Source organism: Bos grunniens, chromosome 24 (genome assembly GCF_055505025.1).
Source record: "Bos grunniens cultivar Pamir isolate PY7600 chromosome 24, Bosgru_T2T1.0, whole genome shotgun sequence".
Classification (NCBI taxonomy): domain Eukaryota; kingdom Metazoa; phylum Chordata; class Mammalia; order Artiodactyla; family Bovidae; genus Bos; species Bos grunniens.
In genome coordinates this window covers 58391489-58415288 of record NC_141188.1, presented here as the reverse complement: position 1 = coordinate 58415288, position 23800 = coordinate 58391489, and the positions used below count along the sequence as shown (strand labels likewise).

Below are 23800 nucleotides of genomic sequence, written 5' to 3'. Positions count from 1 at the left end.
GGTGTGGCAATGTAGGAAGGGCTAGAAATGAGGGGGGCACCTGTTTCGTGGGCAGGTTTGGGGCCTGGCAGTCACCTTGCAAAGGTCAGCAGACATGATACTGACGAACCTCACCATCCCAGCCCTCCAAAAAAATGCGTTTGCCAGACTGGCCTTCACTTTTCCTAATGCTCCTATGTTAGCAGCATAAGGTTTGCTTTCTGGTTCCCAGCTGTCAAACTCTGCTGCAAAGAGATACTCAGAGGAACTTAATAATTCTGTCATGAGTGTCTGACATAAAATAATTTCTTCTCTCAAAGCAAAATAAAACAGGGTCTGCCTAGTTGTGCTGCAACTAGGCAACAAAACTGGAGCACTGAGGCATTGTCCTATGTAACCAATAGTAATGGAAATGTCAAGAAAGTTCTTTCCTGCAGCTCCTGCCTTGGTTAGATGGGTGCTTGCAACCAGGCCGATTCTTTCAGGGCGACCGGAACAGCATTTTGGTGGTTGGGGTGGAAGATGCCAATAGCACAGTCCTGGGCCCTTTCTTGGGGCTTTCCAGGTGGCACCAGTGGGTTTAAAAAAAAAAAAAAAAAACTACCAAAAAACCCGCCTGCAATGCAGGGGAGGTAAGAGAAATGGGTTCGATCCCTGGGTCAGGAAGAGCCCCTGGAGGAGGACATAGCAACCCACTCCAGTATTCTTGCTTGGAGAATCCCATGGACAGAGGAGCCTGGTAGGCTACGGTCCATGGGGTCAGAAAAGGTCGAACACCACTAAAGCTCAGAACGCATCACTTGGAATTCAGCAGGCAGTGGCCTTTGCTTTGGGAACCGCCGGACAGAGGGGCGTGTCTCCGCCTGACCCCGCCCCCCTCCCCACCCGACAGCCAATGAGAGGGCGTCCAGCCGGTAGCCGGGCGTTGCCGCACCGGTGGGGCTGCGTGGCTGGTTGGTGCTGGGCTCCGCGGCTAGGCGGTTGGCGGGGCGGGTTCTTGGTTGTGCTGCCGCCGGAGGAACCCCGGTCCCGGGCCGGGCTTTCAGTCGGCGCAAACATGGCTGCGGCCTTGCGATCTGCGGGCGTCCTGCTCCGCGATCGGCGTAAGTGGGGCGTGGCGGCCGCCGCCGAGGCGGGGACAGCGGGCAGCGGACACCGGAGCCCCGGAGCCTGGGGAACGTCCCGGACCGGCGGCGGGGGGCGCAGAGGGGCGGAGAAGGGATCCGGAAAGGGGGCCTCCCCTGGGAGGAGCGAGAGGAGGGCTACGTGGGTCACCCAGGGACCCTGAGCGGCCGCGGGGAGGGGTTCCGGAGCCCCGTGGGTCAGGTGGGTGGCCGTGAGCAGGGGCTGAAATTTCTGTCTTGGATCTCATCTGTAAAATACGACTAATGAGAGCCGCAGGATGGTTGTGATCACGGGAGGCAGAGCGCGTTAAGGGCCCGCCGCAGAGACAGTAACGTTGGCATCGTTGTCAGGAGCATCAGCAGAGGTCTCCTCCCTGGGCTTCCCTCCCTGGTGGCGGAGATCACACTTTGCCCATTGCTGCCCTGCCCTGGCCGCTGGCAGCACCTCCGGTGCTCACTCGTCCTTGGCAGCAGGACCCACTCCAGGGCTAGAAAATACTAGCCCAGGATTAGATATTTGGGGAATAGTTTTCTAGCCCAAACTAGATATTTGGATAATAAACAATCCAGGGCAGCCTGGGCTAGTATTTCCTAGAGATATTTGGAGAATAAATAAGACCCACTGAGAACGCCACGGGTTTCTGATACACAGGTGAACATAGGATGCGTCCAAAACATGGGCCGATTGGACCCTGGTTCAGACACACCTGGCTGGGACACTAGCTAGCTCTGCAGCATTCCTGCGATTTCTACCCGCCCCCCACCCCGCCCAACCTCCCGCCTCCCCCCTTCCCCCATCCCGGAGCGAGGCATTCACCCCAGCGTGAAATTTGCCAGACCCAGAGAAGGTAATACCTCATAGGCTTGCCATGAAGATTAGCTGGTTACAGGTAAAGGCTGCAGCCAAGGGCCTGGCCCACAGTAGATACATAGATACCCTCAAAATGTTACTGTTGCATAAAAGGCTGCCTCTTGCTAAGATGCTTGATTAGTGCATTTGAATGTTGATTAGACCCAGACCTGATTTATTAAATTTTTTAAAAAGAAGTTCCCTAACTTGTCCACCTGGCACCTACTGAGAAGGAGTGGAGAGGGTCCATTCTGAGCTCCATATGTTAGTACAGGTGCCTTTGTTAGGACGCAGTGTCCAATGACAGTCAGGTCAGCAAGGGCAGTGGGAGATGAAAGACATTACCTTTTAAGAAAAGGGAGCCCAGTGCCAGTAACAGGGCTGAAAGAAGTGTCAAATTAGTCTTTTCTTTCACTGACCTTTTCCAGTGGCAAAGAAAGTCTGACAAGGCTCTAGAGTTGAGGTCATAGAACAATTTGAGTATCTTTAAATGCTTTGTTGTCCAGGTTATAAGTAACTAACTGGAAGGATTCAGAAGCCACAGCAGAAATAGATTTGAAGTTCAATTGAATTACAGACTGATTTCCCCTGGTGGCTCAGATGGTAAAGAATCTGCTGCAATACAGGATACCTGGGTTCAATCCCTAGGTCCGGAAGATGCCCTGGAGAAGGGAATGCCAAGCCACTCCAGTATTCTTGCCTGGAGAGTCCCATGGACAGAGGAGGCTGGTGGGCTATATAGTCCATGGGGTCTCAAAAGAGTCTGAGACTACTGAGTAACATTTTCACTTTCACTTTCATACTACTTTATCTTGTTTTATATGAAAGGATTAACATCTGGGATAGGAAAAATTGAATAGTATTTCTCAAAATGAATTCTCAAAGTAGAAAAGCAAAATGTTATATTCTGTGTTTTTAGCATATTACAGAATTAATTAGAAGCTCCCTGGTATATGTGTATATAGTATACGTATATTTTAGAAAGTTGATAGAATAACTATTGTTTCTCTGTGCCTTTTCCTTTCCAATTTTCTATGTTAGGCATATATATCTTTTGTAATTAGAAAAAAAGCAAATCTAGAATAATAAAAATGTATATACATATCAATGTTTAATACATTAGAACATTGTGGCTCCATATCAGATAGATAACAATTCTTAAAGCCTCCTCTCCCCAAGTGCTTATTAATAGTTTTAACATAGAACCTTATTTCTGTTGATTTTTAAAATGATACACGTATTTCTAAGGACCTTTTAAAATAATCCTCATCTCCTATGTGGTAGGAAAGAGCAGAATTAGGTCCTTGTGCACCTTGCTTCTACTCTCCCGTATACCAGCCCCAGGCAGCCAAAATATTAAATAATTTGGTTTCGGGGGACCAATTAATACTCCTGAACGTCTTAAGTCATGTATTTGGTGTGTCCAGGAATTGATGACATTTTGTTTTCTTACACCATCTTCTTTTCTGTGTGTCCCTTGGTTTTATAGCTTTTATTGTCTGTAAGCCTTCCAAAGGTAGACCAGTTGTCCACGCCAAGAGTAGGGTTAGAATTACCTGGTCTTAGTTTATGGGCAGGCCAGTCCTTACTATTGAGTGTTCTTACTTCTTGATTAATTACCAGCATTGTGCCAGGCACTGTTCTTGGGGCTGGATATAGATTTCTAAAAGTTTTCCTAATCGTTGCAAGAGTGCTGAAAGTTTGGCCTCATCACTGTTTTACAGGTGAGGAAAAGTGAGGCTTGGAGTAGCTCAGTGAGTTGCCCAAGTACTGGCACATATCTTCGTTTGGTTCTGTCTGGAATTTCTACTTGGATCTCTCTAGCTTGGAACGCACTGTCTACTCCAGATGATGCCACCTGTGCCTTTGAGTTTCTCTCAAGCAGTTAGCTGAGTATTTTCAGAAGTCTCATTTTGTTCTTTGAATAATTAAACTCCTTTAGATAGATTAATACTAATCATTAAGTAGGAGACACACTGCTTTTCTAAAGTCTTCAGATCATTGGGGAGAGGAGTGTTTTATTCATTTGTTCTTAAATTATTGATGGTTGGTATTTGGCTATGCTGCGTGTTCACTGTGTAGGCTTTCTCTAGTTGTGGTGAGTGGGGCTACTCTCGAGCTGCGGTGCACAGGCTAGTTGCCCCGAGGCGTGTGGGATCTTCCCGAACCAGGATGGACCTGTGTCCCCTGGGTTGCCAGGGGAATTCTTTACCACTGGACCACCAGGGAAGTCCTTGAAGTGGGTGTGTTAACCCTATATCCTGAGCGGAAAGGATCCATTCTTTTTAGCAGCATCACCCTTCTTTGAGAATGTGTTTCACCTCAGAGAAGAGAATTTTGTAAGTTAAGGGCATGACCATAGTGTAGCAGCTCAAAAAGCTCCCAGCTCCCAAATTGTTCTAAGAAATACTAATATACTGGTTGGAGACTCTCACCCCTTTTTGCCCCCACCCCCACCCCATCCCCTTTTAAAGTTTGCAGGAGGAAAGCTTATTATAGTACCAAAAGTCAAATTGTGTAATGCCAAATTTCCATTCTGATACCCCATAGAATCTGATATAACCTCATTCGTATAAGGAACTGGGGACATGGTGGCTTGATTGAGAGCCTGCTTAGGTCTCATCATGCAGTTCAGAATTGGGCTTGTCTAAAACAAGGAGATGGGAGTTGGTTCGAGACTTCATTTGAGTGGGCTTGCACTTCTGCATTTCAGTCTTTGCGCTTCTGCTTTGAGTTAAGGATTGTTTGGCTCAAGCTCATGTTATTAGCTCTGCTGAGCATGTGCACAATCTGGATAGCTGGAAATCTAACTGGCCGGGAAATACCGTTCTCCTATGTTTTATAGACATGCCAGGTGATTAAAATTAAAAAAAAAATTGAAGCAGGTGTAGCCCGGATGCTCTAGGCACAGAAGAAAATGATACGGGCGCTAATTATATGTATGTATGCGTGCTCAGTCGTGTCTGACTTTTTGTGACCCCCTGGACTGTAGCCCACCAGGCTCCTCTGCCCGTGGGGTTTTTCAGGCAAGAATCCTGGAGTGGGGTGACATTCCCTTCTCCTGGGGAACTAACTTCCCGACCCAGGGATCGAACCCAGGTGTCTTTAAGGCGCCTGCATTGGATTCTTTACTGCTAGCGCCACCTTCAGGCGTTGTGCAAATTACTCCACTGGTCTTACCTGCTGTAATGTTTACCAGGAGGCTGTTAATAGCAGGGTGTCATCATTTTTTGGTGGGAAAGTAAGGGTCAGAAAGATTACAAGCCAGTCCCAGTTCTGTTACTAGTCAGTGGCAGAACTGTCCAGAGACCCAGCTGCTGGTCCACAGCCCGAGTCCCTCACCAGAACGCCTTTGACTCGTAAGTGGGAGGAGGGTAGAAGGAGATTGCTTTCACGTTGGTGTGAGACCTGCTGGTTTGAGAACGGGGTGGGGAAGTCGTGTGTATGCCGTGGGGCACGGTAGTAACCACTGTCCCGCATTGCCAGCTTCAGTACCTACTGCGTGGCTTCCGTTTCACTTCACTCCGTGTTGTTTAACGATGAATGCTCTCTAGGCTGTAACGGGGTATGGCCCGTGCCCTCCTCCACTCTACAGGCCCACAACTAAGTCTTAAGGTGCCTGGGACAAGACCCGTAGATAGCCAGCTAGCAGACTGTTTTATGTTCTGTTCTGCTATGCTGACAAATAGACCTTGATAATGGCTGGAAGGGTGAACTCTTGAACCCTTCACAGTTGCTGTGTAAATGCCAGGGCCTTGAGCAAGTTGCCTCTGGTGGGCAGACCTCCCTGCTTCTCTCTCCATGCCTGGCCTGCTGGCATGATGAAGAGTCTTGTGCCTACTCCAGTGTTCATGTTCAAGTTCCACTCTTGACCGCATGAGCAGCCACCCACTGGCTACCCTTCAGGTCAAGAATGACTAATACTGATGGTACAGTCCACCCTCAGGAGGATGGACACCGCAGAGGCCTGCAGACCCTGAAAGTGAGGCTTTGGACTCAGGGAATATGGGGTCCTGGGCACTGGCGAGCCTGGTCAGAAATTGTGCGGGGCAGGGGGTGGCTCTGGAAGTTCACGAATCCTTGGCAGTACAGATGGCATACCCCATGGAGTGGAGTGGAGAAGGAGGAGGGCCAGCATCGGCCCTTGAAAACAAGGATTCTCCCAGCTTGTCAGAGTCCAGGCTCGATCCTGGGGTTCTCAGTCCCAGTGCCATACTGGAGAAGGCTCATAGGTAGATATGAGATTTATGCCAGTGTGGAAAACTGGCCCAGCTTCCCAGGTGGCACCAGTGGCAAAGAACCCGCCTGCTAGTGCAGGAGACATAAGAGACGTGAGTTCAACCCCTGGGTCGGGAATATCCCCCAGAGGAGGGCACAACAACCCACTCAGGTATTCTTGCCTGGAGATTCCCATGGACAGAGGAGCCTGGCGGGCTACAGTCCACGGGGTCGCAAAGAACTGGACACGACTGAAGCAACTTAGCACACATGCGTGCCACTCTAATCAGTGGTCTGAACCTTTTCTACCGGCTCCTTACCTTCATGAGTAGCATGTTGCCATCATAACATGCAGTGATTCTCTTGAGGGATCATATGAAAACCGGCAGCCAAAGCAGGGAGAGGAGGCTTCCAAGAAGGTTGCGTGCAGGCAGCTGTGATACGCCATCCCAGGGGACACAACCCCATCCCCTCAGACGGGGCTTAAGAGCCTGCACCCACCTGCAGAGAAATGCTGGGGAAATCGCCTCTGCTGTAGCATCCCTTTAAATGTTAAATCCAGGAATTATGCTCTGAGGGTCTCTTCAAAAGAAATTACTTTCCAGCTAGATTTCATGCTGCCACTTTAATTTTGTCACAGTGCTGTACGGCGGCTCAAGGGCCTGTCAGCCACGGAGGTGCCAGTCGGGTGCGGCCACAGCGGCGGCCGCCACGGAAACCGCCCAGCGTGCCAGAAGCCCCAAGCCTCAGGCTCAGCCGGGGAACAGGTATGAGTCTGACTTTACATACTAATCAGGATTTCCTTTTTTCTGACGTAAACACCAGTGGATACCAGCTACCTAGGAGGAGAGGTGTTGGGAAAACCCAGTATGTAAGAAGTGGTATGTTATTTTCTTGGCTTCCTTTCAAAAGCTGTTAAACTATAGATTTCACCTCCAATTTAGGCTTTACAAGTTGTTTTGAATTTTGATAGATTTTTTCCATTTTTTAAAAATTTAACTTTTTTGCCCAGCTTCATTGAGATCTGCTTGACAAATAAAAATCCCACAGGGCTTTTGTTAAAGGACACAGAGTTGTGTGCAGTCTGCAAATCAGGCGGGAACTTAGTTCTGGAACACGTCATGTAACAGAGATTATGTGTATGCTGGAAATGTGTTTATGAACCTAACATAATTATACTTATGAAATACATGTCCTGTGCAGGGAAAAGAATAACTAATCTCCCACAAATTTCTGTAGTAAACTGTCAAACCCATTGAACATAATTATAAACAACATGATAGGATTTACAGTTTATCAAAGAACAAAGCACGTCCCCTCCCTCGCCTCTGCTGTTTGCAGCTTGGACGTCAGCAGGCCTGGCGTTGCTGCCGAGTATCCTTTTCAATATCAGAAGCCACAGCTGTTTTCAAGTCTCCCTCTGGTACAGAGGCATTAGAAGACTATAACGGGCACTTTTTAGACAAGCACACAGATGGAAGTAGTGCACTTGAACACTGGGCAAGAGAGAAAGAAAGTAGCTGTGAGCCATTAACTCCCTGACCTTTCTGGTAGACCAGTTGTTCTGCCGGAGTTCCACAGCTTTGAAAATAAAACAGTTTTATTTTGTGTTTGTTACTTTTTGTCGCGTGTGACCCTGGGCATGATGATTGAGCATCTGCAGGGAACTGAGATTTGTTGGGGATCGGGCACCAGGGTGGGGCCCAAGTCAACTCCCTTTGACTCTTGGGCGTCCTAAAAGAGCACCCATGGGGAGGAAGACCGGAAGCACAGATGCTGTCTGTGTCCTGGGGCAGGCCCAGCAGGAAGCCATTCCTCCCCCGCCCTGCCCCTCTTTTCTCATCCCAGCCATAGTACAGAGTGCTTTAAATATTTAGGGTTTGGTGTAACCTGAAGAACTGATTGGATGTGGAACCCTGGGAGAAAAATTATTTTTTTACTACGTTATCCTAGTGGCCAAAGTCAACAACATAAATAGCCTTAAGGTTAAATGATTAAAATTGAATTAAAAAAAATAAAAAAACTCCCAAATTCTAGTAAGTAACTTTATGTCATATTTATAGAAAAGAAATCAGTTCATTTTAGAAAGTACAGACAGGAGAAAAAAATCTGATAATCTCACCACCCAGTATCTTGTCTCTATACTTGTATCTATTAATATTTACTTGTATACCTATTAATATTTACTCAGTATATATTTATCAAAATGTGATAATGTTGCATAAATTATTTTTATAACTTCCTGTTTTTGTTTAATAATATGACTGTCACGTAACTATAAAAAGTTTACATTATTTTAATAGCCTAAGAGTATTTCCTGGTAGCTCAGCTGGTAAAGAAACTGCCTGCAACGCAGGACACCCTGGTTTGATTCCTGGGTTGGGACAATCTGCTGGAGAAGGGATAGGCTACCCACTCCAGTATTCTTGGGCTTCTCTGGTGGCTCAGCTGGTAAAGAATCTGCCTTCAACGTGGGAGACCTGGATTTGATCCCTGGGTGGGGAAGATCCCCTGGAAAAGGGAATGGCTAACCACTCCAGTATTGTGGCCTGGAGAATTCCGTGGACAGTGGAGCCTGGCAGGCTACAATCCATGGGGTTGCAAAGAGTCAGACAGGACTGAGCGACTTTCACTCACTGAAGAGTATTTATTAAATCATGATGTATTCATCCATGTTATAGAGCACATTGGTTATCTCTGGTATTTGAATACAAGAGATGATAGAACCCCCCTGGTGCTCCAGTAGTTAGGAATCCACCTGACAGTGCAGGGGACATGGGTTCAGTCCCTGGTCTGGGAAGATCTCACACGCTGAGGAGCAGCCAAGCCCACGTGCCGCAGCCGCTGAGCCCATGCACTGCAGCTAATGAAACCCGAGTGCCTAGAGCCTGCGCTCTGCAACAAGAGAAGTCACCACGGTGAGAAGCCTGTGCGCCCCAACTGAAGAGTAGCCCCCACTCTGAGCAACTAGAGAAAGACTGCTCAGCAACGAAGACCTAGTACAGCCAAAAATAAATACATTTTTTTAAGTCACCATTTAAAAAAAAGAGAAATAATGAAGTGAGTGCTGCCATGACATTAAGAGACACTTGCTCCTTAGAAGGAAAGCTGTGAGCAACCTAGACCTAATATTAAGAAGCAGAGACATCACTTTGCCGACAGAGGTCCATATAGTCAAAGCTATGGTCTTTCAAGCAGTCCTGTATGGATGTGAGAGTTGGACCATAAAGAAGGCTGAGTGCCAAAGAATTGATGCTTTCTAATTGTGTTGGAGAAGACTCTTGAGAGTCCCTTGGACTGCAAGGAGATCAAACCAGTTGATCCTAAAGGAAATCAACCCTGAATATTCATTGGAAGGATTGATGCTGGAGCTGAAGCTACAATACTTTGGCCACTTGATGTGAAGAGATGACTCACTGGAAAAGACCCTGATGCTGGGAAAGATTGAAGGCAGGAGGAAGGGGTGGCAAAGGATGAGATGGTTGGATGGCATCACTGACTCAATGAACATGAATTTGAGCAAACTCCAAGAGCTAGTGAAGGACAGGGAAGCCTGGAGTGCTGTAGTCCATGGTGTCCCAAAGAGTCAGACATCACTTAGCAACTGAACAATGACAATGAATTGGTGTCTTTCTGAGTCATTCTGATGCCAGATATGATGAAGGCCTTGTGTTGCTTAGTGCTCAGACTGCACTAGACGATACTACAGTACAAATTTGTCTGCAAAGCCCTGAGTGATTTTTTAGGCTTTCTGGGCCATTTGGTCTTGTTTACTGCTATTCACCTTTCCCATTGCAATGTGAGAGCAGCCACTGCTGATATGTAAACAAATGAATGGAACTCTATTCCAATAAAACTTTATTTACAAAAGCAGTCAGGGAGCATGGGGTCAAATTTGGCCGATGGACTGGAGTTTGCCAACCCCTGTTCTAGAGGCGGCAGAGATCCTCTGGCCAATTACATCTAGGGGATTTAATGAAGAGCTGGGATTTGTATTTTTTTTTTTTAATCTTGATGCCGATTATATACAGCAAAGTAGGATTATTTTGTTCCTTTATTAATTGATGAGCTTCAATTTTGGTTTTGTCCAATTAACAGTTCAAAGGAAAAAACCTTCTATTTTGAGAAGTCAAGAATATAAATGGCAGAATGTGGCAAACTTTTCAAATGAGAAACTTTGAATATGTTTGCCGTGAACACTTTTACCATTCAAACAAAGGGAACTTGGCCAATCAGACCTTGGTCTCAGATGTGCTGTGTCTGGAGGGGAGAGGAGATGTTGACCCTTGACTAAAGCTTTGCTCTTCACGTCTGGGAATAAAGGGCGTCAGACTAGGGCTTCCTAATGCTCCATTCATCATGCACAGCACAGTTCTGAATTAAGTGCACGTGTATTTAGGTATTTTCACATCGTGTGTCTCTTTCATGTATAAGATCAACATGGTTTGCAAAAACATGGGTTTGCAGGACAGAGTAACATCCCATTTAAAACCACTCTTGTTCTGAGCTCAGGTGTTATAGATGAAAAACAGTTCTAAATCCCGTTTGCACATTGATACCCTCTGTGGCTTAGGTAAGTCTCTTAACCAGTAATCTGTTAACTGGCAGCAATCCACGGAAAAATGCACTTAATTTATTGTGAGTCACAGCTTTTTGAGGGTGAAAGACAGAATCCCAGGAGAACACCAGTGGCCTAAGTAGAAAGATTAAGGGAATATTGCAGTTTCACAATATAATGAATCTGGAATTTTCAAGTATCAAGAAAAGAAAACCAAACGCAGGTTAGTTAATTCATTGATACGACTTCTGGTCAGAGGGTGTGGAAAAGTTATGGAACAGTAACTTCAAAGTCGTTGTTTGGTTTGGTAAAAGGAGACTAAACCCCTTTCTCTAACATACTGGTTCTGAACAGAGGGTGGGGAGTGGATATTTTTGTCCCCTGGGACATATTTGGCAATAACTGGAGACGTTTTTGGTTGTCACAGCTGGGGTGCGGCGTGTGCTATTACCGTCTAGTAACTGGAGGCCAATGTAGCTACTAACCTCCTACAATACACAAGTCAGCCCCATAACAAAGGATTACCCAGCTACCAGCATTAGCAGGGCTGAGGTCAAGAAACCCCGGCCTAAGACAACGGTGGGAAAAGTGACCTTGGTTAATCTATACAGTGGGGTCTAAATGAGAAAATCCTTGACTTTGTTGTAATGCAGCTCTTCCCTTTCCCCAGGGATTGGTTCTTATTTTGAAAATTTAGGCCGAGAATTCAGATATCTACTTCATCCATCTAAAGTGTGTTCGATCAAGAAAACAGTTTCCACTTGTATAAATTTGACCCACTCTATTGCCTAAGATGATTGCCAAACATGACTGACACTTTTTAAAAAATTGCAATTAAACTGTCATCATATCATTAGCTTTAGAACCCTATACGAGCAATCTTCCAAAAGAGAGCCATCCCAGCAGGATTGCTCCAGTCACTGCTTTAACTGGAGGTGGTTTTGGCGTAGGAGACTGAGAAAATAGACCCCTCAGCATTTGTAATAATGGCGTTTTAAATAAATGTGAGGCTGCTTATTTCTCATTTTATCAAGAGTGAGTGGAGAGGATATCCAAATGATGGAATATTATTTGGCAACAAAAAGGAAAGAAGTACTGATTCGTGCTACAACATGAATGAACCTTGCAAATTTTATGCTAAGTGAAAAACCAGACACAGAAAACCACATATAATATTATTTAGGGCAATAGGCCAGAAATGATTCTGTTTCAATGAATAGGCAAATCATAAGCAGATTAGAGGTTGCCAGGGGTGAGGGCCAGGGGGGATGGGGAATAGTTGTCACGGGTATGAGAGTTTTTTGAGGGTGACGAAAATGTTTAGGAATTAGAAAGCTGTAATGGTCGCCTAACCTTGTGCACATATTGGATTTTTGCACAGTCGTTTTTTTAAAAAAGGTCCCAGAAGCTGCTTGACTTTCTTTTTTGTTTCTCTTTGCTCATTCAGTAATGGTTGATTCTTTAGCTTGGAACCAACTTGAGTAATTTAGACCGGTGTTTCATAGGAGTTGCTCAAGTAGTTGGGTTTTAGGCGAAGGGTGGAGAGGTGCGGGGAAAGTGAGAAATGTAGTTCATCACAGCAGGAGACCCTGAAAAGGAGTCCAGCTTTTTGAGGGTGAAAGACAGAATCCCAGGAGAACACCAGTGGCCTAAGTAGAAAGATTAAGGGAATATTGCAGTTTCACAATATAATGAATCTGGAATTTTCAAGTATCAAGAAAAGAAAACCAAACGCAGGTTAGTTAGCCTCCAGGCAGGCTCTGGAGAAGGAAGCAGAGTAGCAGGGAATAACTTAGGTCAGTAATAATATAATAATTAACCAAAGAGAAGGGAATAAATAAGGATGTATTTATTTAGAGAGAGAACTGGGCTAGTAGTTCACTGTGGAGGTTTAAAATTATAGGGATGCCCACGGCTCTGCCGGAGAAGGCAATGACACCCCACCCCAGTACTTTTGCCTAGAAAATCCCATGGACGGGAAGCCTGGTGGGCTGCAGTCCATGGGGTCACTAGAGTCAGACACGACTGAAGGACTTAGCAGCAGCAGCAGCAGCACGGCTCTGCTGTGTAGGATGGAACCTACCGTACGTGCTGGCTCATGCTAAATGACCGAGCATGTTATCCGCTTAATCCTCCAAGTAACCTGTCTTACAGACGAGGAGACTTAAGCCTGGAGAGATCAGGTAACCTGTGTAGTCATGAGGCAGTCTTGTGAACAGGAGTTTCCTCCTCAGGACAATTTTAGGTTTATACTTTGACCCTCAGTCCCCAAAGAATGGGGTCTTTGTTCAGAGCTGGCAATTTAATAGAGAAACATTGGGCGCCCAGGGACGTCTAGGGGCCGGGTTGGAGCTAGGAGGTGAGGGTCAGCGTCTGAGCTGGGCCTGGGACTGAGCTGACCTGGCCCCTTGCATTCACTGCGACGGCTGTGACGAGACCTGCCATCCACCGTTTTGGTCTTTGCATTGACAGCCGAGGTGAGAGTCTGCTGGCTGAACCAAGAGTCTACCTCAGAGGAAAATGAGAAGTACTTCAAACCCACTCTTACCTTTTGTTTTATGCAGGAAGCCGAGGACTGGAATATTGATGCTGAACATGGGGGGCCCAGAAACCGTCGAAGAAGTCCAGGACTTCCTTCAGAGGCTCTTCCTGGACCAAGACCTCATGACGCTCCCCGTCCAAGAGTAAGATCCGTGCGGACGCCTGTCCTTTATCCATTACCTGTGTGGTACATTTTGCCCTCCCTGGGTCTCATTTCTGTAGTTTCCAGAAGAAAAAAAAAATGGTTTTAGTGCATATTGGTTAGGGCTGGAGCAGCAGCAGCATTTTTCTGTTGGCTATGAGAAAGCTATGATACCAGAAGAATTGCAGGGGAGAGAGAAAGCCAGTCAGTAAGGATTCCCCCTGAGCCCTTTCCTCCCCAGAGCTCTGGAAATCGCGGTGGTCTGGACACACTGCAGAAGGACCTTTAAAGATCTTTGGAGATACATTTGTGCCTGGTGCTTGACGACTGGCTGACACTCAGGGAAGCAATGAGTATGATTCGTTTGCGATGTAAAGGTGGAGTCTTGCTGTCCTTCTTCCCTTCTTTCTTTCTTCCCTTCTTCCTTCTCTCCTTTATCTTTGAAAAATCATTTTATTTATTTTTGGCTGTGCTGGGTCTCTGTTGCTGCACAGGCTTTTCTGTAGTTGCAGCGAGCGTTTCCAGTTGCAGCGTGCAGGCTTCTCACTGCACTGGCTTCTCTGGTTGTAGAGCATGGGCTCCAGGGTCCCTGGGCTTCAGGAGTTGCAGCTCCCGGGCTCTAGGGCACAGGCTCAGAAGTTGTGGTGCACGGGCTTAGTTGCTCTGTGGCATGTGGGATTTTCCTGGCCTGGGGATTAAACCCGTGTCTCCTGCATTGGCAATGGAATTTACCACTAAACCACCAGGGCAGCCCTTTCCTTTTTCTTTAAAATAGAGTTTTTTAATAAAAAAATTATGCATGCATATGATAAAAATGCCAAAAATTAAAAAGTATTTACAGTAAAACGTGGGTGTCTCTTTCCCCTTGGACTCTAGCCTTCCACTAACCCACCCCAGAGGTAAGTGCTCTTAGGTCCAGAAGTAGTCCATGGACATCCAAGTATATACACACACCCAGTCCCCCCTTTACACAAATGTGAATGGGTTCACGTATGTTATTTATTTGTCACTTTGCTACTTTTTGTTTGAAACTTAATAATGTTTCTTGGAGATTATTCCGTAACACATGGTATAGATCTGGCTCATTCTGTTTCCATGGCTGTGTAGAACTGCACGGTGTGGGCATACCTTCATTTATTTAACCAGTGCCTCACTGGTGGACACTTGGATTGTGTTCAGTGTTCAGTGAACATGCTTGCCCATACGTCTTTGCTCACGTGAGCAAGTGCATTTTGGGATTAATGTGCGTTTTCTTGGATTAAGAGGGCTGTGCACTGCCAGATGTCTGGTTTGTCCCAGCTCTTGTAGGTGCAGGATCAAGAGTGGTTAAGTTAGGGGCTGGCACACAGCCGCAGGCTCTGCACGGGTGGTGGGCTCCTGCCACCAGAGCCGCTTGTGGGGCAGAGGAGGCTGCTCCTCGGGGACCAGCGGGTTCTCTATCTAGTCTGGGTCAAAAGAGCTGGCTGGTGTCCATGACCTTGAGCTTCTGTTTCTAAAGGCTTGATTTATTAGGCTCTTCTTAAATTTTGCCTTTTTTTTGTTTTGTTTTAAATCGAGTAGAAAATGTTTCTGAGGTTGCTTAAGCTGGAATAAAATGATTTTGATGTTCAATGATTTAGTAAGCTGGGACCATTCATCGCCAAACGCCGAACCCCCAAAATTCAGGAGCAGTACCGCAGGATCGGAGGCGGATCGCCCATCAAGATGTGGACCTCCAAGCAGGGGGAAGGCATGGTGAAGCTGCTGGATGAGCTGTCCCCACACACAGGTAGGGCATTTCTCAACTCATGTCCCACTAGCCTTGTTCTTTCAAGGGGTAGTTATGAAATTCACAACGTTATTGGATGCCAAATGCTGTTCTGAGTACCAGCAGCTCTTGATTTGCGGGGGTTCCTACATGATGGCCCGGCCACTGACCTCAATTCTCTGGTGTTATAATTATCCTCTGTCCTCAGCTGTATAGCCTTTTCTACTACTTCCTTATGTTACAAATGGAAAACTAAGCTTTTGGAACATTAGCCTCAAAAGGAAGTTGGAGGTGTGTGCTGAACTGGATTATAAGGAAGAGGCTACCAACCGTGAAAAAAAAAGAGGCACAGATCATCGTCCTGAGAAGAAAGAAATCTTTGGGAAATCAGTTGAGGCTGCTGCTTCCCAGATGGTGCTAGTGGTAAAGAACCTGCCTGCCAATGCAGGAGATGTAAGAGATGTGGGTTCGATCCCGTGTTGGGAAGATTCCCTGGAGGAGGGCATGGCAACCCACTCCAAAATTCTTGCCTGGAGAATCCCATGGACAGAGGAGCCTGGTGGGCTACAGTCCCATAGGGTCACAAAGAGTCATACACAACTGAGTGACTTAGTGACTTAGTTCTGTGTGGATGGCTAATTAGATCAGCCTTTAGAGCAGAGTCAGCAGCTGTCACTGCAGCCGTGGTCTCTACGCAACTTTCATCAACCGCTTCCAGCTCTTGGCAGCACCCTTGTGAGTCATTTAAGCGCCTCGTCGGGCATGGCACTAAAGAGGATTGTGTCCATCTGGTGGCTGTTCTCTGAGAACCTCTAACACAAATTATAATGTACACAATGAAACATTAACTGCTCGAAGGAACTCGAGGTGCTGTATTTAATTGATCGCAGGACGCACTATTGTTTTTGCATAATGTGCATGTGTGCTAAGTCGCTTCAGTCATGTCTAACTCTTTTTGACCCTATGGACTGTAGCCTGCCAGGCTCCTCTGTCCATGGGATTCACGAAGACATAAGACCTCTGCCAGTTAATTTTAAGACAGCGTCTGCTGTAGACCAATGCAAGGTGTTAAAAAATGTGCATCTTAGGACACATGAAATGAGTTCATTGCTGGCAATTTAGGGTTCAGGATGAGGACAGGAGTGAGACATAGTGGGGACCGTCGAGGAGAGAGGCCCGCTAGGCAGAACCGAAAGCATCTCATCGAGTATTGACTCGAGTTGCTCTTGGAACCCACGGGTTTGGATCACACGTGGGACAATGGGCTCTGGCCCTTGGCAGGGCTTCTTACTTGGAAAATTGTTCAGTTGTGCCTCTGACTATCCGCTTCGCTCGCTCCCTTCGCTTGTGGCTGCAGGGCGCTGCTGACACAGTTCAGCCACATGTGACACAGTGTGTCTTTTAAATTGTCCGGTGAGGGAAACGTGACTGACCTCGCCTCACACCTGATAGAGAACACTCTCTCTAGTCATTAACAGTTTATCACAATAAAAGGTTCAGCGTGAACCAGATCTGCAGCTGCCGTGCTGCCCTCAGTGGACAAAGGTGCTGAGAAGACACCATTTTCCTGTTGACATCTTGGCCCAGCGCCCGTCACCATAAAGGCCCTAGTGGAGTTGTCAGCCTTGGAAAAGGAATACCCATGCATCCTTCCTTGTCCCCTCTCTGTGGTGAGGCTGCTGGCTTGTCCAGGCCAGGCAGGCCAGCCGTGGCCTCCACCTCCCAGGGCGGCCTGGAAAGAGCCCCATAGAATGACCTGAATTTACCCCAGCATCCCATTCCCTGATCATCAGTGTCCCAGACCCTGATGCGGGGAAAGATTGAAGGCAAACAGAGAAGGCGGCAGAGGATGAGATGGTTAGATAGCATCACCGACGCAATGGACATGAATTTGAGCAAACTCTGGGAGACGGTAGAGGACAGAGGAGCCTGGCGTGCTGCCGTCCATGGGTTCACAAGGAGTCAGACACGACGTAGCGACTGAACAGCAATAGTCTGCTCCCTGTCAGACACCTGGTGTTGACCCTAGGGCATGTCACCAGTCTCTGCGGCCTATACATGGGACTCTCTGATGTAGACGAGTTCAATTCTGCCTTTTTTCTGCGTGGTAGATGACCATCTCGTCCACCAAGCAGGCCTGCTCTGGCGGCAGTGGGGGTGTTTAAGGAGGCCCATGACCACCCACACAGGCATTCATCAGTGGCCCAGCCAGTGCCCTTCCCTGGTTCATGCTGCTACTCAAAGTCGAAACACATGGCTTCTACTCACCAGAAGCTTCTAGTCTCGTGAGGCCTTGCTGCTACAGGCCAGTCTGCTTCAGGGGCCCAGAGGAAAATCTGTTGAAGGCTTACTGGAGCGATTCTCTACAAAACCAGTACGGCGGCTGACGAGGATGTTGCAAACAGCCTCAAGGATTGGCAGCTTCTTTGGGGGAACTTTGCATGAAAGACTAATAAGGTGATTACCAGGCGTGGGTCCGTGGCTCCCTCAGGGGCTCCCCCAGGTTACCTGGAAGTTTTTCATCCTGCTGGTCACACTTCGCTGGGTAGACCTGAAGCCTGCAGTGGGCCCCCAGCCGCCTCGGGACTAGCACAGGTTCCTTCCTGGCTGCTTTTCCTTCCTGCTTCCTGCTTCCTGTCTCGGCATCTCTTTCTCATTCCTCCTCCCGTCTTATAGTTTTTATCCTGTAAAATTATAAAGTTTATTTCAGAACTGTGTCTATTTGTTTATGTATATTTGGAAAAGTTCTCTTTAGGCAAATAAGCAAACAAAAAATGTGATGATTACAACCAGATAAGAATGTTTCATATTCCCATTTGGGGGGCAAACAGTTGTTACTTGGTAGCCAGGATAGACAGTTTGAGACTTGCACAGGCTCTGCACAAAATTGAGTATTGACTAAATACAGTGCACTCCATGAGGTAATATAACTTAGAATCAGTTTCACAGAGTTAGACTGCACTGCGCTCATTTAAGGAAGACAGAAGGAACACAGATGAGAGATGTAGTCATTACAGTTCATGACAAGTCTAAATCTAAGATACATTTTTAGGGCTTCCCTGGTGGTCTAATGGTTAGAGATCCGCCTGCCAGTGCAGGGGACACGGGTTCTATTCCTGGTCCAGGAAGGTTCCACCTGCCTCGGAGCAGCCTAAGCCCAGGGCCCACAGCTTCTGAAGCCTGTGCACCTAGAGCCTGTGCTCCGCATCAAGAGAAGCCACCGCAATGAGAAGCTTGCTCAGGGCAGCTGGAGAGCAGCCTCTGCTCACCGCAGGCAGAGAAAGCCCATGTGCCGCAGCAAAGACCCAGCACAGCCAAAAATGATTGATCATACATGATCCTTTTTTAAAAAAAGGAATATAGCAAAACATATTTTACAAACGATATCTAGTTACATGCACTGTGCCTGCTGTCAGTGAAGCTCTTGAGTAAGTCTACTCAGTGGAAGACTTTTATTCTTTATTGGATGCGAAATGGGGTCATTTCAGGTGCAGCTGGCTTCCCCATTCCTGGTTGTGTGAGATCAGGCAGATGACTCCACTCGCTGAGCCCCATCTGGAAAATGGGGATGACAACACACTCCCACTCCTAGGATCACTGTGAACATTAAAATCAGATAATCCTGGAGGCATTAGCATGGTTACACAATAGAAATTCAGAAGATTTGATCTTTTCTTATTCACCATGATCGGCTACAAGTTGAAAAGCATCATAATAACTTCACACCCTTCTCTCAAAGAGTCACGTACGAATCAGACCATGATCAGCTACAAGTTGAAAAGCATCATAATAGCTTCACGCCCTTCTCTCAGAGTCACGTACGAATCAGACGTTTGAACTGTTGCCCATGATAGTTGAATTATCGCCCATCGCTAAATGAATGGAGAGGAGGTTAACGAAGTTTTACCATTTAAAAAAATGGTTTTTCTGTTTGTTCCTTTTTTTTTTTTTACTTCTCTGTAGTTCTCACCAAAGAGTGTTCACTGGGCATCTGCTCTGAGGCTGGATGAGGCAGGGTCAGCAAGTCGCGTGTTGCGGGCTCGCTCTGGCTGGATGTGGTGCCCACCAGACGGGGCTCTGCTGGTTGACACCCTGGAGCCGCCTTCATCTCCCCGCGGTAGCTGGGAGCCCTGTGAAGGCTTGCTGGCTCCTCAGGAGAGGCCCAGTGCCTTGTCGCTTTTTCTGAAACATGTTTTTGCGGGCTGTCTTGAACTGGACCGTTTGGAAAGCATTATCTGTTCTTTCCAGAGTATTTTTCTCTGTCTCACCTCCAGATATGGTCGCCGCCCTGCCTTTATCTGTGAGGGAGGCCTCCACCTCTCTGAGTCTGTAACATCTGAGAAACTCCCAGGCCCCGGGCCTTTAGGCTGCGGCTTTCAACTCCCGGCAGCGGAAAGAAAAACGCCAGAAGCTGGTTGACCCACAGCGTTTGGGGGATCTTGCTCTGTCAGTCTGATTGTTGTATTGTCTCAAAATAGATCAGAAAGCAAATTCCACTTCAGCCCCAGCTCAGAGCACCAAGAGCTCCTGAAAAACGGGCCTGATGATACCGTGATCGTGGACGCGAACCATGTAATCTTTGAACAATCCGTCCAGCAGTTTGCTTACCGGGTTTTGTCCTCTGGAGGGTTTTAATGGCAGGCCACCATGCTTTATGCAAGAGACCAGAAAATCGGAGGCCTCGAAGGGACAGGCAGCTGAGAAAGGTTTCATCTGTGCCCCCTCCTTCCTCTTTTTGTAGTCGCCACTGTAGATCACTGAATCAGACCATCCTTCCCACGCACAGACGGGCTCTCCCCTCTGTCGACACTCTGCCTCTGTTCTTGACAGCACAGTCCACTGATTCAGTCCCCTGGTCAATTTACTAAGGGATGCTTTATATATCTATATCCACCACACACATATAATATATAATACACATATGCACATACATAATACACATTTATACATATACGTAGGTTCCTGGTGGCTCAGAGGTTAAAGCGTCTGCCTGCAATGCGGGAGACCCAGGTTCAATCCCTGAATCGGGAAGATCCCCTGGAGAAGGAAATGGCAACCCACTCCAGTATTCTTCCCTGGAGAATCCCATGGACGGAGGAGTCTGGTAGGCTACAGTCCATGGGGTCGCAAAGAGTCAGACATGACTGAGCAACTTCACTTTCACTTTCATACATATACGTAATACGCGCATATACGTATATAACACACATATAATACACATATATGCATATATAATATATACACACACATATAATACACACATATACATGTATATAAAATACACATTATATATTGAGACACACACACAATTAATGTATTATCTTTTTCTTCTCTTTAACTTAAATGTTTCTTGCAGCAATTTAGCATCATATTCTTAGCTGCAGCCCTGGCTGAGGCCTGGACAGTGAGATGACCTTGGTTTTACTAGACTTAATGTTTATGTCGTGTATTTTCAATTTCATCCCTGAGCATAAACTGGGTATAACCCTGTGAGAAGACAACTAAACACGATGCGTGGGTGCTCAGTCGTGTCTGACTCTTATGTCTGGCCCATGGACTGCAGCCCACCAGGCTCCTCTGTCCATGAGATTTCCCAGGCAAGAATACTGGAGGGAGTTGTGGTTTCCTTCTTCAGGGGATCTTCCCGATTCAGGAATAGAACTGGAGCCTTCCGGTTGGTGGGTGGATTCTTTACCACTGAGCCACCTGGGAAGCCCTGGATAACTTTAGAAAGCTTCCAGTTTTATGATTTTATAAAAGCCTAAAAAAATTGCTTGAGGAGCTTTTAAAATAATAAAGGAGGCAGAATTGGTGAAGTGATGGGAGCACAAAGACAGCCCCTGACTTGGGACATTTAGGAGCCAGAAGAATGATTTTATTATTAAGTTTTGTCCACTGCACTCAGCATGTGAGGTCTTAGTTCCGTGACCGGGGATTGAACCCACACTCCCTACATTGGAAGCAGAGTCTTAATCACTGGATTGCCACAGCAGTCCCAGAAGAATGATTTTAAATCCCACTTAGTGCCTCCAACTTAAGCATTGTTGTTGGGGTTGGTCTTGTTTTTCATGTAAGTGAGAAGAATCATTTCAATCATTTGTTATCAATGAACTTTTATCGAGTATCCCAGAGCTTTCATGTAGACTAGGTGGCCTGGGGTCTGAGGGAACAGGACAAGGGGACTCGGGCGATGAGAAGGCTGGGGTGAAGGGGTGGGCGTGGACGGAGCGTAGGTTCTGGGGTGAAGAGACCACAGTGAATCTCATCTAGACCATCTGCTAGGTGTGCCTTTTGGTGGCTCATTAACCTTTAAGAGTCTGTTTCCTTATCTGAAAAACGGGGTTTAGAGAAGAAGAAAGCGCAGCGTCTGCCATGGTGCATGGTCCATAGAGGAGGTTATATTTAAGAATAAATGCTAGTTCTTGACTCCTTGCTCTCGAGTCTCTCTTGTCTTGGCCGAGAGCAGAGAATAAGGCACAGAAGCTTGAGTTTTAAAAACCATGCGCTCCATGAAAGTATGTGTGTGATGGCGGGGGGTGGGGGGCGGGGGGGAGTTGATCACAGAAAAGAGTGGTGAAAAATGCACCTACCCGTGAAAGGCTGGAGAAGATCCAAGGAATATTCTAACCTTGCTCACATTATCAGCCTCAGGAAATCAGGTTAACTGTCCTTTGTTCTGGGCACTGCATTATGTTCGGAATCTATATCAAGATGAATACTTTCTCCTTCCCACACATGCTTCCTAACAGCCCCGCACAAATACTATATTGGATTCCGGTACGTCCACCCGTTAACAGAGGAAGCAATTGAAGAGATGGAGAGGGATGGCCTGGAGAGGGCGGTTGCTTTCACGCAGTACCCCCAGTACAGCTGCTCCACCACAGGTAAGCTGCCCGCTGCCGGCGGAGGGCGGCTCCGGCCCCGGTGAGAAGAACGGGAGGCCGGAGGGCAGGAGGAGAGGATGGATCTCTTTCGATTTGAATGGCAAATCCAGCCTGTCTGTGTTAAACGCCAGAGTTCAGGTCTGTCTATTTGAAATCTCATGGTTCATCTGTCCCTTGAGTTATTAGCCAGTGGACTGAGAATTACAAATGGTGGGTGAAAGGCAGCGGCTTCCACTGTCCGGTGCTTTAATGCATGTAGAATGGATCCGTAATGCACCTTAAGCCACTTTCTGTGTTTGTGTAATAAAGCTTTATTTTTATGGCTACGCCAGTATTCTTATTAATGCAGCAAAGGTGATAGATGTTTCCATTTTGCAAGCAGAGGTGTCCGTATAACATTGGAAATATGGATATGTATTTTGGTTACGGGTTGGTTCCTGGTCAAACAAAGCCCAGTTTAGGGTTTCCTTTGCCAACTTCTCTCAGTGTTCTAGATTTGGGGAAGTATTACTAGGTGGTGTTTCCTAGATATTTAATTGGAGCTGGACGATAATGTTTTGCCAATCTCTGTATCATTTAGGTATAGGTAAATCGTCTAATGTCACTCACAATTAACGTCTGTTTGCATTCTTTTTCAAGGCTCTGGGGTCAGCACGTTTTTACTTCTAAATTGCTTTTGGACATTAGTGCATATTATTTCTATAACAGGAAGGAGAAAACAAAAGGCTACTGAAAGAAATCTCGGAAGCCTGCTGTGTGCCTTAAATATTTATTCAGAGCCCCTGTGAAAGTGCCCAAGTTCTCAGACACCCTCAAGAGTTTGAATTGTGATTTCTTTTGGATATGTGTCTTATGACCTTTCTAAGCTATACTTTTTGCCTGGCTTTAAAAAATATATCTTACCATGTAAATGTCTGCTCTCAAAATTAAGCAAGAAGATGGTTATTTATGTGACAAAGGATTGACCAGCGTTGCATCTCACAGCTGGCTCTGCCTGTGTGTTTAAAACGTCAAGGTCTGTGCAGGTTTTCCCCAGGACATAAGGGAAGGCACAGCTTCACTGCAGAGATGTGAAGCCGTGTTCATTCTTGGAGGCCACTAGAGTGCCGTTTGTCTGTTGCTTTATTTAGACACATGTTGTGGCAGCGCCAGTATATTCGATGTATCAATCACTTTTTTTAATCAGGTGATTTTTTTTTTTAGTTATGCTCTCCCCTTAATTACTACTTTAGGCAGTTCATTGAATGTTTCTGAGCAATCCAGAAGACCTCCTGTGGCTTCCAGAAGTCCTTTTGTATTGGCTTGACCACAAAGTTCCTTCAGGCACGGTGTTACAGAAAAATCCAAATGAACTTTCTGGCCAACCCGACCCATCGGACAATGAACATCCCCCTGTGAAATGCGGCTCGCGACATGCAGATGGCGGTGACTGCTTCGTGATTTCTGGAGAGACGGGTTTTGAATCTGGGATGGACTCCGTTTGGATTTATCTGACTCATTGTATTCTGGTCAGAAAAACGGAACTCGATGTATTTTTTTTTTTTTGAAAATCGAGTCTTAGCCTGAGAGTACATGCGATGTCAGTATGGCTTTGTGCTGGCAAGCGTTTTTTATCTGGAGACTTGACTGATGAATAGTTCTAGGAGAGAAACTAGTGGTGTCAGGAAGCACGGCCGTGTTTTGGAGCATTTGCCCCACGTGAAGATTGACGAGGAGGCCCCATGTTAGGGCTGGTTTCATAGGATTAGGGGTTGGCC

General features: G+C 46.6%; 1 protein-coding gene across 1 annotated transcript in view; it reads left to right on the top strand.

Moving 5' to 3' along the window:
• Positions 1-897: 897 nt before the first annotated feature.
• The window catches only part of FECH (ferrochelatase), a 35983-nt gene continuing 13080 nt past the window's right edge, over positions 898-23800 (top strand). Inside the window, exons 1-5 of the mRNA XM_086372464.1 lie at positions 898-1082; positions 6812-6938; positions 13294-13413; positions 15032-15180; positions 21909-22043. Of these exons, the coding sequence (XP_086228590.1) occupies positions 1037-1082; positions 6812-6938; positions 13294-13413; positions 15032-15180; positions 21909-22043 (577 nt within the window). The 5' untranslated portion in view covers positions 898-1036. The remainder of the gene's footprint in view (positions 1083-6811; positions 6939-13293; positions 13414-15031; positions 15181-21908; positions 22044-23800) is intronic.